The sequence below is a fragment of the Sus scrofa genome, chromosome 10 (genome assembly GCF_000003025.6).
Source record: "Sus scrofa isolate TJ Tabasco breed Duroc chromosome 10, Sscrofa11.1, whole genome shotgun sequence".
NCBI lineage: Eukaryota > Metazoa > Chordata > Mammalia > Artiodactyla > Suidae > Sus > Sus scrofa.
Window position 1 is genome coordinate 43,068,591 of NC_010452.4, and position 17,577 is coordinate 43,086,167.

General features: G+C 42.4%; 2 protein-coding genes across 3 annotated transcripts in view; one reads left to right on the plus strand and one right to left on the minus strand.

The window, feature by feature from the left end:
* LOC102166590 (putative methyltransferase NSUN6) overlaps positions 1 to 14,714 on the plus strand; it is a 64,458-nt gene extending 49,744 nt beyond the window's left edge. Inside the window, exons 5-11 of one of the 2 annotated variants that reach the window (XR_002336341.1) lie at positions 2,756 to 2,919; positions 3,912 to 4,286; positions 4,447 to 4,509; positions 6,226 to 6,535; positions 8,262 to 8,374; positions 10,311 to 10,788; positions 13,869 to 14,714. Coding sequence is in view for 1 of the 2 variants with exons in the window: in XM_021064809.1 (XP_020920468.1) it covers positions 399 to 524; positions 4,447 to 4,509; positions 6,226 to 6,237 (201 nt within the window). In the remaining variant the exon portion in view is untranslated. Of the gene's footprint in view, positions 1 to 398; positions 525 to 2,755; positions 2,920 to 3,911; positions 4,287 to 4,446; positions 4,510 to 6,225; positions 6,536 to 8,261; positions 8,375 to 10,310; positions 10,789 to 13,868 lie in introns of both variants that reach the window. The other variant, XM_021064809.1, reaches the window with a different exon arrangement.
* On the minus strand, positions 9,137 to 14,138 carry LOC100624251 (voltage-dependent L-type calcium channel subunit beta-2-like). The gene is given in 4 exon segments (XM_021064810.1): positions 9,137 to 9,579; positions 9,582 to 9,900; positions 10,787 to 10,972; positions 14,004 to 14,138. Coding segments are annotated over 4 exon segments (627 nt in total). The 5' UTR covers positions 14,007 to 14,138; the 3' UTR covers positions 9,137 to 9,460.

Here is a 17,577-nt window from a genome sequence, read left to right on the forward strand (position 1 = left end):
TGTGGCTGTGGTGTGGGCCAGCAGCTGTAGTAGCCCCTATTTAACCCTTAGTCTGGGAACTTCCATGTGTTGCAAGTACGGCCCTAAAAAAAAATAAATAAAATTTTAAAAAGGGATCTCACCTAAAAATGTAAACTGGTGAATTTTCAGCGTAAAAGTGGAGTCTAAAGCCGTGAAACTGAGTGATCATATTTGGAAAGGTCTTGGTCCCTGTGGACTAAAACAGCTCCAAGATACTGAAGCGCACCTGGTCTGGACCACTAATTGGAGAATCCTGGCTCTACAGGCCAGCATGCGTTTATTTCAAACACTTGGAAAAGGTTTATATACATAGATAGAGATCTTGGAATGTGTATTGGCTCTTGTGGTTTGCACAGTCTGATGACACTTTGCTTTAGGCAGTTGAGCTGCTGAAGCCGGGGGGCGTGCTGGTTTACAGCACATGCACCGTCACGCTGGCAGAAAACGAAGAACAAGTTGCCTGGGCCCTGGGAACATTTCCCTGCCTTCAGCTGCAGCGCCAGGTGAGAAGAAGGGAAGGGCGGTTGTGTCTGGGTCATCAGATGAGTCACGGAAACTTAAGCACGGTGGGGATCAGAGGGTTATGGGTAGAGACACATCAGAGAAGAATTCCGAGACAGAATTGCAGTTTCTCTAACGAGAGCCAGCCGTTCCAGATTGCCCATAGAGAATTTTCACCTCCTGACAGTGTTTTCCCATGCCTTCCTTCTGGACTGTTGTGTGAAAATGTCACAGAGCTCAGGTGGACTCCACTTAGGTGTTTATTTGACTTGTGGCTCTCGTTCATGTTACTCAGAATTTTGTTACCAAACAACTTTTCTGCCCCCCTGAGTCCTGTATTTTTCTGATAGGGAAAATGTTTTCTTTCTGATGTCACATCAAAGCCCAAACAGGCTTTAATAACTGGGATATCAAAAGACTAGCCATGGGGAAGAAAATGGTTCAGGATTATTTCTTCTGTATTTTTTTTTTTTAGGGCCACACCCATGGCATATGGAGGTTCCCAGGCTAGGGGTCAAAGTGGAGCTGTAGCCACTGGCCAATATCACAGCCATAGCACAGTGTATGAGCTGAGTCTGTGACGTACACCACAACTCATGGCAGTGCAGGATCCTTAAACCACTGAGCGAGGCCAGGGATTGAACTTGCATTCCTAAAGATGCTAATCAGATTTCATTTCCGCCTAACCATGACAGGAACTTGTGCTTCTTTATGGTTTCTTATATAAAATATGGAATATTTAAAAAGCTTTCTTGTACTTTATTTTACCTAGCACTGTCTTTCTGTTCTGGGTGGTTTTTGTGTGTGTGTGTGTGTGTGTTTGTCTGCATCCATGGCATGTGGAAGTTCCCAGACCAGGGATCAAAACCTATACCACAGCAGAGACAGCGCCAGATCGTTAACCTACTGTGCCGCAAGAGGACTCCCTGTTCTGGCTTTTATTAAAACTGTATTTATGACTAGATTTTCAGCCTGTGATGTTTGAGACTAGAGTTAAATCTGTAGTGATGCTCACATTCAGCTGTTTCAAACGTCTCCCGTTGGTTTTCCCTGTGCAGAATTCTAGTAAGTCCCTGGAACTATACATAAATTAAAAAACAGTTTAGAGCTGGTTTTTAGACTCAGAAATTAAGACAATTACATTGTAGATGAAAAGAAGGCTTGAGAAGTTACTTAAATTTTATGTGTGTGTGTGTGTATGCACATGCACAGTATATACCCAGAAAGAGATGGAACGCCCCCCACCTTCCAGGGTTAATAAACAATGGGTTTTCAGACGTAAACCAAAAAAAGAGATCTTCATTAACATAGGCATTGTGAAATGGTGACTTAGGTTTTATGCATCTTTTGTAGTAGTGGTTTGCAAGTATTGCTCAGTTCCTTATGATTTGGTATTTCTCTAACTGCTTGATTCAGCCTTACTTATGTCTTAGTATTCTGGTACATTTAAAAACAACAACAAAAAGAACAATTATCCTCCGGTTGTTATGGGCAAGAGAGAGGCGTCTTGAGACACCCAAGAAACTCCTGTCTGTTTGGGGGAGTCTGACAGACAAAGCTGAATTGTCATCTACTGCTGTTACTGATAGTCATGCTCCACTTACTGAGCAACCCCTGTGTGCCAGGCATGGTACCCCTTACGTGAGCCTCAGAACTGGGCGTTTTATCTCTTTTGTGGATGAGGAAACATTTCTGCAAGGTTACTTTCCCAAAGCCCAACAGCTCCAGTGGGGCAGGGTTGCAGTTTGAACTTGTTTGTTTCTACCTGTCAAGGTCAGGCCTTCTGCTGTGGTGGTACTAGATCTGCACGTGGGCCGTCCCAGGTACTCATCAAGTCACTGACCCCTCTCCCACTTCACTACCCAGAAAAACAGCTCTGAAAGGTTGTTTACTGGAGTTCCTGTTGTGACAGCGGGTTAAGAATCTGACTGTAGCGGCTAAGGTCATTGTGGAGGTGGCGTGGGTTCCATCCTTGGCCCTGGGCAGTGAGTTAAAGGATCCAGCAATATGTCAGAAGCTGTGGCTTGGATTCAGTCCCTGGCCTGAGAACTTTCATAGGTCATGGGTGCGGCCATAAAATAAAAAGCAAATGAATAAAGTGTACAGATGAATGGTTAGAAAATATAAGGTGGTTACTCTATTTCTGGAATTGGTGAAAGTTACAACTTGGTCGTAACAGGCACACTTGCTCAGGCGAGGGTGTTCATCTGTGTTTGCTCATTGTCCTGAGCAGGAGCCTCAAATCTGAGGAGCAGGGATGATGGGAGTCGGCCTGACATCTGAACAGTTGAAACAGCTGCAGCAATTCGATCCGTTGGTGGTGCCATCACGGGACACCAACTTTGTCTCAGAGACAGCAGAACAGAAGACATGATCCGGCTGGCCAAAGAGGACTGTGTAGGTTTCTTCACTGCAAGATTTGTGAAATGCAAAAGCAATAGTGAAGGAGCCATAGAAGTGAAGATTCCAAACATTTGCTGTGCAGTTTTTTTTTTTTTTTTTTTTAAATTTAACTTGAATCAATCGTCAGGCCACAGATTGATTCTGTGGTTGCTGAGGAAACTGAAGACTGCCAGCTGTTCCGCCGGGAACCCAGAGATTTGATCAAGAGATTCTGCTTCATAGAGGAATTAGTCAGGGGGCAGATGGAGATTATACTTTGTGTTTTTAAAATAATTTTTTTCTTCATGGATTTAGCAGAGTATAAAGAAGGCAGTATGAAGAAAAGGGGATGCCTATAGATGTCTGGAACATACTTTTACTTGGGGTCTTTGTTTTAATTTGTAAAGAGTGCAAATCATTTTTAATGTTAAAATCAGGGGATTTAACAAAAGAAAATCCGCAATATTTAATGTGGTTATAAAGCATGTTTTCTGTTCCTCAGTTCATGTGTACAAGTTGCTTACGAATTCAGGTTATGGGAACTATAACTTATGTATCATGTGCCGGGAACTGAGCTGGGGATTTTACCTGACTTTTTCTGTTGACTATTTCGTTAATCAACTTCCTTTCACCTGAATTCTGGGCCTCTCCTAAATGACACTCTCCCTTCACTGTGTTTAATTTTTTCCCCTTCATATTTAAAAAAACATTTTTTTTTCTTTTTACAGCCTCACCTGTGGAATATGGAAGTTCTTTGGCTAGGGGTTGAATCGGAGCTGCAGCTGCAGGTCTACACCACAGCCACGCCAAATCCGAGCTGAATCTGCAGCCTATACTTCAGCTTGTGACAATGCCAGATCCTTAACCTGCTGAGCGAGGCCAGGGATTGAACCTACATCCTCATGGACACTATGTCAGGTTCTTAACCCTCTGAGCCACACCAGGAAGTCCCCCCTTCATATTTTAAACTGAAAACGAAAATGAAACTTTTTTTTTTTACTCTATAGATTAAAAGTGAGAATACTGCACAATTTGGGTACCTTATCACCTGATGGATCACATACAGGTTATTAAGAGATGTGAGTGGTGAGAAAGAGAAAAAAGCATCCTCTGAGAGCTGGAAGGTGGCCGGGCACTTAGAGCTAAGCCTTGGCATCATATCACCGAACAGAAGCAGGTCCACAGTACACCGACCTCAGACCATGCAGCTGTGACTGGGCCAGATCAAGACAAAAAAGACCTCTTCACAGTTTAAAATCTGAAATCATCCAAACTGCAAATGTGACCAAACACATCTCTCCCCGTAGTGGCCAGTTTAAGAGGACTGCCTTTTTAAAATTAATTGTAACGGTGGGCTTGCTTCATCCTACCTGCTTTTTTAGGTAAGATATATTAAAATACTCAATACCCAGCCATAGTTTAAAAGCTGTCTCATTTAATGTTAAATGTTCTGTAAATTCACATCTACCCAAAATTGAGCCATGGGCATATAAAGTGGATAATTGGAAGTAATTGCCTAATAGTTTTTCTTTTTTCTGATAGGTTTCCATTAGGAATTTCTCGAATCTGTTGTATCCATCAGGAATGCCAGGTCTCGTGGATCAGGTGAGCTTCAGAAGGCCTCTGCTTTGAGGAAGCCTTTTTCACACAGCCTTCTTTGAGGCTGGGTTAGGCATTTCTACACCCCTCGTACCTCTGTCTCCTGCTGTCTTGGCACTTGACACATCCCTCCAGGTTACCCTATAGGCATGCCCTTGACCCCTGCCCCCAGGCTTGAAGGCAGGAACCCTGTGCTTTCTGTCAGAGCTTCAGACAGATCTTCCTTACATCCTTATTTTTTCTTTTCCCTGCTGCTTCTGCAGCATATGGAAGTTCCCAGGCTAGGGGTCAAGTCAAAGCTGCCAGCAGAACACCACAGCCATGGCAACACTGAATCTGAGCTGTATCTGTGACCTAAACCAGAGTTTGTAGCAATGATGGATCCTTTACCTACCGAGGGAAGCCAGGGATCAAACCTGCATCTTCACAGACAGTATGTTTGGTTCTTAACCCACTGAACCACAATAGAACCTCTCATTATATCCTTCTTGAATGAGGGAAAACACATTTCAAGTGCCAAAAGATTCAAATAGGTTACTTCCCACCCTTCACTCTGTCTTTTGTCCAATAGATGTCATTTGTCTAAAGAGAAACACCATTTACTTGTGGTACTTCTGTTTATAGGGCTCAGCATACTTCCCTAGACTTTCACTTCATTTTAAAAAATAGACAAAATCCATTTCTTCTCACGCTGCCTGTAAAGTCTTAGGTGCTAAGCTGGAACAGAAATCGTAGAAGGAGCCTAGTAGCAATCGTGTGAAGTTTTAACTGATACCACAGATACCAAATAGAAGCAATGCAGGCAAAACAGAAGAAAAATATTTGCATATTAAAAACAGTAAAGACAAAAAATATTGATGAAATGTTTTCCTATAAAGTAGACATTTTTCGGTGAGTTTCTTTCAAAAATAGAACAAATTGGGAAATACATGCAATTTTTTTTAAGGGCTGCACCTGCGGGATATGGAAGTTCCCAGGCTAGCATGTTGAATTGGAGATGCAGCTGCTAGCCTACACCACAGCCATGGCATTGTGGGATCCAAGCCACATCTTCAACCTACACCACAGCCCACAGCAATGCCAGATTAACCCACTTGAGCTTAACCACTAATCGAGGCCAGGGATCAAACCTGCATCCTCATGCATACTAGTCATGTATGTGACCTGCTGAACCACAGTGAGAATTCCCACATACAATTTGAAGGAATACAGACATGTAAGAAAAATATAAAAGGAAAAAAACCAAGGAAATGTGGAGAAAATTTTTTAACATATTAAATGTTATCATAGTTACGTCTGTGAAACAGCATTTTAATTTAACAGTACATTTTACTTCAAACCATGTATCACATTTTATTTTTTATTATTTTTTTGCTTTTTAGGGCTGTACCCGTGGCATATGGGGGCTCCCAGGCTAGGGGTTGAATTGGAGCTGTACCTGCTGGCCTACACCACAGCCACAGCAATGTGGGGTCCAAGCCATGCCTGCGACCTATACCACAGCTCACGGCAATGTCGGATCCTTAACCCACTCACTGAGTGAGGCCAGGTATCGAACCCAAAACCACATGGTTCCTAGTTGGATTTGTTTCTGCAGTGCCTCGTTGGGAACTCCCCATGTATCGTATTTTAGTGTAACCAAATACAAATAGTTAAAAATACAAGCTAGCCATAATTCAACAGCCAAACCAGAGCCATCTAATTACTTGCTTTTTCTGACAGTGTGACACTTGACGTATGAATAAGATGAGAATATCCTGCACTGCATCACTTCGCAAAGGGTGAGGAATTAAATTCATCATCAAGAGGGATCTCCATTTTAAGAATGAACAATAAAATTTAAAATCCGAGTCAAGAATTGCTGAATACGTAGAATGAAGGTGGGGAGAAGTTGACTCGGCTGTGCTCAGGCCTCAGGAACCTTTTACCTGCCGGAAGCTGTCGTTTTATCAGACGTGATGGGAAGACCACTGCAGGCCCTCAGTGACTGGCAAGGCCCCACAGGAAGATGGGCCATGAGTGGGAGGTGCTGGTGAGTATTTAACCTACTTTCAGCTCGAAGAACCATTCCTAAAGTGGCAGTCACTACTACTAATGATCAGCAGCGCAGAAGCCAGCTCTATTTCTGTGATATGAAATGACTTTACACCAGGTTGTTGGACATTTCAGTGTAGCCGACAGTGACTGTTAACATGAATGCCTAGCAGACCGTGTCAAAATGTGACATTTGTCCCAAAGTACAGCATGACTAAGACATCCTACAATTTAGCAGCACCTTTTTGTAACAGTAACTTAAAAGAGCACTAGAGAAAAAGAGCAAAGGAAAAACTGAAATAGGTTTGACGAGAAAACATCCAACTATTGAGAACATTTCCAGCATTTTCTAGGTCAACTACAAAACCATGATTCTACAACCAGCTAGGTTAAGATTAAACCTTTGCTCTCTGAAGAGACGAAGATTTTACATTCCACAAGTCAGTAAATATGCCATTGTTCTTGGATTTTTTAAATTTGCATGTTTAGTTCGCACTGATTACACCTGTGCCCACTGTACAGATGTCACATGTAGATGCTTTTATGTCAAATCCTGCTAGATAGGCTTTTGAGGAATACTCTGGATTTGGACGATTATGTTTCACAGTAAAGTGAGAAACAGTATGGGTACAAAATTTAAAAAATGGAATCTGTTAGCATGACTGTTTGAGAAGGATTAATGGTAGCAGCAAAAAAAAAAAAAAAAAAGCAGCTATACCTCAAGAATTTAAATATTCCAAAGTCATTAATTGGGATGAAATTTCATATAGGGATGGATGGGGCCATGATGGAAAGTTTGTTGGAAATCTTTTATAGAAGTGATTTCTAAATTGGAATAGTTTCCCAATGATGGGACTATTTCACATCAAAAATTTATATGACTGCTGTTTTTATATTCAATAAAGGTATGTCAATAGTATAGAATTAGTTAACAAAGAGATTGATTGAGGGAAATGTTTCCTATTTATATTAGCTGAGAAAACAGTAGATACGTAACTCATTTTTAAACCTCTCTTGGGGGGAGGAGAATAAGGAGTTAAATGTGTAATAGAAAGATCCAAGCAATATTTGGCAAGAACCTGGAATAATGGAAGAAGCAAAACAAAAATAGAGATTAACCTATTTAACAAAGTAGTAAAATGTGCAGATCTGAAGGTAGGTAATCACAGGCAGTTTTCCGGGGACAGACTTCAAGGGCTGGATACTTGCACACGGAATACTGTCTTACCTGTCCAGTCACAGCTGGACAGATGGACCCTAAAAAGACACAGAGGAGGCTTCAGCCTCAGCGTGACAGCCACCTCGTGCCGCGGACGCCTGGCGACAGCGTCTTCTGGCTTCCCCTTCAGTGGAGAGGTCTGCCGTAGGAACATGTTCTCAGCGTTTTTGTTCACTTCAAGTCACCTCATTTTGCCGATTTCTTGCGAAGAGCAGAAACTTTGGTTATAAGAAGCACTTCTGGGTTTTGACGGACAGCGAGACGGTTGGAGCTGGTGGGGGAGGAGGGGGTGGAAGGGGAGGCAAAGCGGAGAGACGGCACAGCGGGAGGGAAGGACGGTGCAGTCAGGCGAGGCAGCGGGAGGAGTCGGACGAAGTTATTTCCCCCGAAATTAACCCTACAAGCGTGTAGACATTTCCTCCTCAGACACTCAAGCACGATAAGAGATCGTCCATTTCCAGTGAAACACTCGCAGTTAAAAGTTGCCTGTATTTTTCCTCTCCAGGAGCAAGAACAAGGAGCCAGCAGATGCGCGCCCCCTCTGGCTGTGAGCCTCCTCCCGTCCCTGCCCGCCCCCCTTACCCCGCAGCATCCCGCGGCTTGTGACCTGCAGGGCAGGTGGGTGGGCGCCTGACGCCAGGCTGGTTTCTTCATCCGTCTTCCGCATTCAGATCCACTCGTGCACACTCTCGCACCCAGACCCACACGCATGCACACACGGAACTCCGGCTCAGACGACAGGGCCGCGAAGCACGCGGTTGTCGCAGGCAGTGCCCACCGATGGAGTAGAACAACCTTTGGAGTTTGATTATATTCACCTTCATTTACGGTCAAAATCATTGACTTACAAGGATGGAAAAACATTCAGAAATCAGCCTGTTCAAGTCAAGCAGTCACACGTATTTACAGTATGAACAGACTTTCTCCTAGAACGGGGATAGGTGTCTGGACGATGGTATTACAAATTTCCTGAAGGTGGGCGTTTCTAGTCCCTGTAATTCATAAAGCAAATCTGCTGACTTGGCATTAAGACTCTAAAACAGTGTGGTCAAACTGATATATATATATGTATATATATATAATATATATAATTATAAGGTGTTTGCAGAAATAACATTTACAAACTGTCTATACAGTACATAATACTAGTACATAGAAAATAGATTCTAACTTTATGATCCCCTTTGTGTAAGGCAAGACTGAATCTGTCCCCAAATTTAGTCAGCCAGAGGTACAAGCAAGAAACAGTGGTCCATGGATGAATATGCAAATCAGGTCGGTGCCTACATATTAAAAATCACGAGAATCAAGAAATCCCACTTTTAATATGGGCCAGTCCTGGCCAGCTGGATACATCAACTACCTTTTGCAAAATGTCAGCTATGCATCTTAAAATACTAATGCCATAGGGATGGCAAAAGATTTTGTTCAAGCCCAGACAGTTGAAATAGTCCAGTCCGCAAGGAGAGGATGGCAGCCTTCCAGGACAATTCAGGTAGCACTTAGGAAAAAAAGAATATTAATACCCTATTTCATGCTATTGCTAGTTAAGCAGTAGGTACAAAATATACAGTTCAAATATGACTGCGATGTAGATGCCCTCCAGACTGAGTGTGAGGGTGGTGGTGTACCAGACTTTAAAAACCGAAAAAAAACCAAAAAACAAAAAACCAACCAACCCCCAACAACACAAAAGGAGGAACGTCACTGGCGGATGTAAACATCCTTATTGCAGTCCCCAGCCTCGTTCCACTTCCTGGCAAGCCCTTCTGTGTCCTTGAATTTGTGGCGGCTCCGCTGTATGCTGCACTCGTTGTGGTGTAGTGCCGGGACTCGCGGTGTCTGTGCTTGCCACCTCTGTGGGGCTCCGCCCTGTGGCTGTGGTCACGGTGGGCGGCACAGTGGTCCACGGGCTCATGGCAGGAATCTTCCTTGGTGAAGTCTCGACTCTCCTGTGTCTCTGAGTCCAGCGTCTCCTGCCCGGAGAGGCTGCAGCCGGCACCACTGCAGTGGTTGTGGTGCTGGGTGGAGGACAAAGACCAGTGCTGGGGTTTCCAGACCGGCTCCGGGTAGGCTGCTGCTTCAACTTGGGAAGCAGACCAGCCCGGGGCTGAGCTATCCGTCCTCTGATTGCCTGGAGGACCCTGGAGGCAAAGGGGGCAAACACAGGCCTCAGCCAATTCCGGAGGCGTTAGACTATCACAAAAGCAAGTCATTCTCAGTGGAGTCCCTTTTTGAGGGATTTGAAAGTGAAATCTAACCTTGCTCTGTTCCTTCTTTTGATAACATCCAGAGGCGTTTGTAAGGTTTCTATTGTATTATGTTGAACTTTATGTTCATTTGTGAGGGCCTAGAACAGTGCACAGAGGAATTTTTTTAATGAGTAAGTGGAGGAGGGAGGGTGTTCCTTCATTTGCTAATAGTTCAACTACAGATACAGGTCCTTGAGATGCTTAGACATGGCTGCTCAAATATGTAAGGGAAGATGAAAACTTCTTAGGATGATGGCTTTAAGGGAAAAAAATAATAAAATGTCAAATACTTTAAATGGCAGGTAATGAGACCAGCACTGTTGTAAGATAGTGACATACATTGTCATCAATACAGCCACCTGATAATCTTGAGAACAGACATGAGATGGGACAGGTCACGACATGGCCTCATGAGGTAGGTGGCCACTAGTATTCCTGAGGCACAGAGCAGGCAAGGAATTGGTCCAAGATTACACAGCAGGGAGGAGGTGGTGAGGGATAGGAACCTAGGCAGCCTGAGTCCACAGGCTCGGCTGCCCCCATGTAGAAAGTTCTGCCATCCCTGTCTTAGTAGGCTATGGGGCTAGGGGCTCTTACAGGTTTCTATACCTTCACCGGATTCTGCTTTTCTTATAGGTACTCAGTTGACACTGGAGATACTTGAGGACTCAGCGTTTGTCACATTCTGGATAGAGCTGCCCAGTTGGAACAAGCACAGCACCCGGGTTCGGGGCACAGATCCTAGCCAGGCGGCCGCAGGGAAGAGCTGCTTGCTTACCTGTGAGTGAGAGGCCAGAGTCGGGCTCCTGGGCAGGGTCGAAGTGGCCAGAGTACGGCTGAGGAGAGGGTTGGGGAGGCTGCTGCTGGGCAGGTGGGTGGCCTTCCAGTAGGCCTCCAGGTAGTCGGCCAGGTGTTCACAGGCGTCCTCAAGCTGGTTCTCATCCAAGATCACATCAAACGATTCCTGCGGAGGCAGACATTCCGAAGGGCACACTCAGGCCAGCCGAGTCCAGGCCCAGCTTCACAGCCACACAACCCCCCACCTCCCCCAGGTAAAGGGGGAGGAGGGAAGGGCGCCTCTGCCCTTGCTGGTGTGCTCCTCCCTCCTCCTTTTCACAAGGCCCCCTGTCCTATTAGTCAGGTTGCAAGGGCCTGTCTGTAGACTGTTGTGTAGAACACAGATGCCGCACCCGTATAAACCACCGGGAAGTGAATAGGTGTAATAACAGTTGTTACCCCCCATGATAGAAAAGTTGCCAGTAGTTAAAAAAGGAATTGACACTTTGATAGGAAAGACATGTGAAAAAGAAAAACACAAGCCTGAAACACAAGCCTGTGAAACAGACAGGAAGAAGTCTGCTTTTGACTATGCAGACTATGGAAAGCTGAGTCTTGGAAATGATCAAGGCAGGGTTAGGACAGGAAATCTGTCACAGGAAGCCGAAACCACTAATGATTTGACATGGTCCAAACTTCAAACGGGTTCCAAATTTTTATGAGTTTTAACATATGCCAAGTAATTACAAATGGATATAATTCTTGAAGCTTCTGATAAACCTTCATTTTAAAAAAGGTCAAAACCCAGAGGCATACAGGCTTAAAGCTCAGTATGTAAAGCAAAGATTAGAAGGAGGAATATGTTCAGGGGCCAGAATCCGGGTAACTGACTGGTTTAAAAATTGGTTTTTCCGTTGTCTCAGATCAGTTCCTTAGTGATTATCAAGAACCAGCAACTTTCTTTACTTAGTATGAGAATCTATAGTTCCATCCATGTTTGTGCAAATGGCATTATTTTGTTCTTTTTTTACCGCCAAGTAAATAGTATTCTGTTGTGTATATATACCAGGGGAGGACAAGGGAATGGGTTGTTGGATAGGGAGTTTGGGGTTAGTAGATGCAAACTATTGCATTTCAAATGGATGACCAATGAGGTCCTGCTGTACAGCCCAGGGAACTATAGCCACTCTCTTGGGATAGACCATGATGGAAAACAGTATAAGAACAATGTGTGTGTGTATAAAATATGTATAACTGGGTCACTGCTGTATAGCAGGAATTGACAGAACATTGTAAATCAACTATAATAAAAAATTAAACTGACAGTGTGCTCCCTGATTAGAAGTGAATAGTAAAGCAAGGCCAAATAGATCCATCTTTCAAACCAAAGTTTTGAAACGATGATCCTACTTCATTCAAGATAACTATTTAGGTGTTAGACATTAACAAAGCAAGGTCACCAGAGAACAAACTATAGCCATTTGAAAGCCACGACCAGGACCTGGATAAGTGCTCATAGCGAGAAGTACAGGGAGTTCCCTGGTGGTCGAGTAGTTAGGAGTTTGTGATTTCACTGCTGTGGCCCAGGTTCAACCCCTGGTCTGGGACCTGAGGGGGTTGCTGCTGCACACCACAGCAAAAAAAAAAAAAAACCCAAAACTTTCCTTCTTTGGGATGAAGGCCAGTGCTGATGAGAGGGTTCTCTCCCAGGACAGGCGTCCACCTGTCTGGTTTTTGTTAGCAGAACAAAACCTGCCTGGTCTCATGTATTCAGTGTAATCCCCTGAAGGCAAGACTTACTAGAGGACATTGGGGCAGCTTATCTGCTGCTAACCATCTAGATGCTGACGTTTTAAGGTTGAGATTTCCCTCAAAATTTTATTAACCTTTTTACCACCTGTCAAAGATGAGATTTTTAAATAGGTTAAAAAAAAGTTCATCATTCACTCCTTTCTCTGGAGCCTTTTTCACACAGCACTAATGGTTTATAATAGATTGATCTAGAGAGTAGACTATTTAAGATGATTTGCAAAATGAGCATGTTAACCTAAGTCTCAGTTGTAAGCTTCAAAGATCACTAGCATGGAGCTTGTTCTAAGTCTAATCTATTTTCAAGGTAACAGTTCCCAAACTTTTTGTTTCTTGATTTATGTTTTAAAAAATTGTTGAGGAAGTTCCTGCTGTGGCACAGTGAGTTAAGAATCCAACTGCGGTGGCTCAGGTCACTGCTGAGGTATAGGTTCGATCCCTTGTCTGGCACAGTGGGTTACAGGAGCTGGTGTTGCTGAAGCTGTGGCTCATATTCAATCCCTGACCCAGGAACTTGCATAAACTGTGGTTGCAGCCATTAAAAAAAAAAAAAAGTTGAGAACTCCAAAGAGCTTTTTGTTTATGTGAACTGTTATCTCTCTAATATTTACATATGAGAAAACTGAAAATATTAATTCATTAAAAAAAGGAATAGCCCCTTTACATGTTAACATATCACTTTTTGATAAAAATAGCTAAGTTATTTGCAAATTTCTTGAATGCCTGGCTTCATTAGAAGACAGCTGAAACAGCCTGTCTCTAATCTGCTACAGTATATTGTTTTGCTTGAAACACAGATAATCCAGCTTCTTACAGATACGTAATCCAGAAAAGGAGCAATTTAGTAGCCTTTCAGATAGGTAATTGTAGATATTTTTCTTTGATACTACAGTAAAACAAGTGGAATTTTTTTTTTTAAAAGACTAGCTGCCATGTGAAATCTGAAACCCTAATTAACTTTTATGACTGTTATATTAAATTTCATCAGTCTGTCCTGAAATTTGAATGAGTCTGAATCCACATGGCATATCAGTTTCAAATAAAAATGGGGTTCCAGGATGAAAGTGGCTAGTTTAGTTTATGACTTTAGTAATCACACCAGCACTTGTCCTTGAGACAAGTTAGACTACGTAGCCAAAGAACTTGAAATGTACTTCCTATTCTGTTAATAGAGTATTAAAAAAGCTTGTCCTGAAGAGTCAAGTCAACATTTAATAGGATAAGTTGTTATTGCATCAGGACATTGTCAAGTGAAACTGGGTGGTTTGCTTTAGCAGGGAGAACTCGAGGAGGAAGAAGACAACATCGGCTGGTGATTCCTGCTTAGACGTCACCCACCACTGCTTCTTCATCATCAGCGCAAATGTCTGAACAGCGAAAAAGGGGGCGAATGTCTCAGTGTTACTTACCATGGAGATGCTCTTCGCCTAATGGACCCTCTGACAGCGCCTCAGAAGCTCCTCCACCACGAATCCATGGGCTGCTCTTTGGGAATCACTGTTCTACACCATGAAATTAATCATCCTCCTCTGCTTCTATGAATCTTAACAATTCTTGATCACCATCTCTCTCTCAAACCCTCTGTGGAAGGTAAAAGCCTGTTTATAATTGGAAAGCAGGATATAAACACACATTAGTAAAGTTTCATTACACAACAAACACTAACAACCTGGCTTACCTTAGGAGAAGACATCTTGTAATAGGGGCCACAGAGGTTTTACTGAGTTGAGCTGGATGATTAATAAGTATCTGCATCAAGGTCCACCAGTTGCAGTCTTCTTGCAAGTTCAAAAATCCTCTCGATTTCACTCTGAACTTCTGCTGTAAAAGATTATTCAGACCAGATTGAGATAAAAGTAAAAGGCTACTCCTGGAGGTGAGCCATTAGGTTGATGTCTACAGGTAAGAGAGCTGAGAACAGGCATCAAGGGAAAAAGCCATTTCTTCACAACACCTCTAGAATTTAGAGAATTCCTATCAGCTATAAGATTTAGTTCTAATATAACATACAATCTGAGAGTCAACTTTTTTGGCTCGCTCTCTGCTGACTTGTGTTTGGTGCTATAAAACTTCTATGAAGTCATTCCATGAAAATGTTGTAAAATAGAAACTTGAAGAGCTGTCTGTCTGTCGTGTTGGTTTCTGACCACTCTAGCCCAGCAACCATCACCAGCTTTCCTGTCAGTGCCTGGGCTTATGTGTTTGCATGTCACCTCTTGGTCTGCTCTCTGGATATGACGGTGTCCAGAGATGGATATTATAGCAAGCTGAACTTCAGCACACAACAGGACAGGCTTAAGAGTGTTTACAACAAACTGGTCCAGAAACCCACTTCTCATGTCTTCCACAAACAAAAGAATAATCCTGTAACATTCAGGCTTTAAAAGGGCAATTATAGGAGTTCCTGTTGTGGCTCAGCGGAAATGAACCTAAGTACCATGAGGACGAGGGTTTGCTCCCTGGCCTCGCTCAGTGGGTTAAGGATCTGGTGTTGCCCTGAGGTGTGAAGGACACGGCTTGGACCTGACATTGCTGTGGCTGTGGTGTAGGCTGGCAGCTGTAGCTCTGATTCAACCCCTAGCCTGGGAACTTCCATATGTGGCACCAAAAAAAAGGAGGGGGTGTCATTTTTATATGATTTATAGAAAACTACGTGATTTATAGAAAACATCCAAAAGTCTAGCTGAATGTCCAAAAAAATTTCATGTACTTTTATGATCTGAGTCTAAAAAGGGCTGTCCAAGAAAGTTTTCTGTGATGATGGAAATACTCTATCACCGCCATCTGGTATGGTGGCCACAACCCACACAGGCTTTTGAGAGCCTGAAACGTAGCTAGTATGAATGAGTAACTGTTAGAGATTTCAAGTTAAATAGCCAGAAACTATTTCAGTAGACATCACAGGTCTGTAAAGCATTAATATACATAGCTTGCAGTGCCCACTACAGTCATGAAGGGCCCAATTCCATGAGATTTCCTGGACATTTAATTCCTCTTACGCATTTGGATCCATGCAGAAGATTCCTGTAGATGATTTTAACTAGAATGCTATGCCAGAAAAGGCAAATCCAACTAACTGACTGCTTCACAGATGTTCTGACTAGAGTCCTTTCATTTACCTGGATGGCTTTAAAATCACACCCAACCTACTCGAGATGATGGCTTTGAAATAGTATTTGATCACATTACCACCCATGACACAATTTTGTTAAAAGAAAAACTATTAAGATTCTCAATTTACCAGCTGATAAATACAGTGAACAGGCAAGTATATAAAGTATATTAACACTGTAATGAATGCAGTTAGCAAAATGAAGTCACTGAAAACCCTACAAAGTGACCCAGTTTCCTCAAAAAATTACAAGGAAATGAAAGAGCTATGGAATACTAGATTAAGAGATTTAAGGACCCATGAACCAATCATAGTATATGCACTTATTTGAATCCTGACAGTAATTTATATATTTATGATGAATAAGTGAATAAAATGTTTTATATATATAGTGTGTGTATATATATAACATAACAGTTGGGAAATGATACATGGTTGAGTGGCAATTTTAACAATATTAGGGATGTATTATTAAGGTCTGATACTGGTTTAAATAAATCTTCAATGTTTAGAAATGCAAACTGAAATATTTACAGATAACATCCTATGATATCTGGGATTAGCTTCAAAATAATTTTTTTGTCTTTTTAGGGCTGCACCTGCAGCATATGGAGGTTCCCAGGCTAGGGGCCCAATTGGAGCTGTTGCCGCCAGCCTAACGCAGAGCCACAGCAATTCAGGATCCGAGCCGCATCTGTGACCTACACCAGAGCTCATGGCAACGCCAGATCCTTAACAACTGAGCGAGGCCAGGGATCGAACCTGCAACCTCATGGTTCCTAGTTGAATTGGTTAACTACTGAACTCCAAGCTTCAAAATAATTTATAGACAGAGGAGAGGAAGATGAAATGAAACAAGACTGGCCATGAATAGGTGATAGTAGAAACTAGATTCATATGTAACTGAATTTCCTTAAAAGGGTTTTCATCTCTTTCATCACAGTGTTCTGAAACATTACTGTTACTCTTTTCTGTTGATCTTTAAACTTTTATTCTAATTGTAACCTTGCTTCTTTGTGCCCTTACAAATTTTTCCTGGCCACTGATCCCTAGCGATCAAGTTGCAGTCGGAGATAATATTTATTGTAAGCAATGAAAAATTTGATTAGTCCCTACAGCTAACATCATACTCAGTGGAAACGCTGAAAGCTTTTCCTCTAAGATGGGGAAGACGACAAGGATGCCCCCTCTTGCCACTTGTCTCAACTTAGTATTGAAAGTCCTAGCCAGAGCAATTTGGTAAGAAACAATGAAAGGGCATGCAGACTGGAAAGGAAGCAAAGCTATCACTGTTTGTAGATGACATGACAGGACATACAGATACCTCTTAAAACTACACCAAAAGACACTTAGAATAAACAAGTTCAGTAAAGTTGCAGGATATAAAATCAGTATACAAAACTGTTGTGTTTCTATACACTAATGATGAACTATCAGAGAAAGTAAGAAAACAATCCCATTTACAATTGTATTGAAAAGAATCCCTGGGAATAAATAAAACCAAGGAGCTGAAAGACCTGTACACTGAAAACTATAAGCACTGATAAAAGAAACTGAAGAAAAAAAATGGAGATATTCCATGCTCGTGGATTAGAAGAGTATTATTGAAATGTCCATACTGCCGCAAGTGATCTACAGATTTAAAACAATCCCTATCAAATCTATCTAATGGCATTTTTCACAGATACAGAAGGAACAATCCTAAAATTTGTATGGAACCACAGAAGACACCAAATAGACAAGGAATCCTGAGAAAGAATAAAAAGCTGGGAGAATCATGCTTTCTGACATAAAACTGCATCACAAAACTGTAATAAAATAGTATGGGTGTGGCATAAAAACAGGTACACCGTTCGGTGGAACAAGGTTTT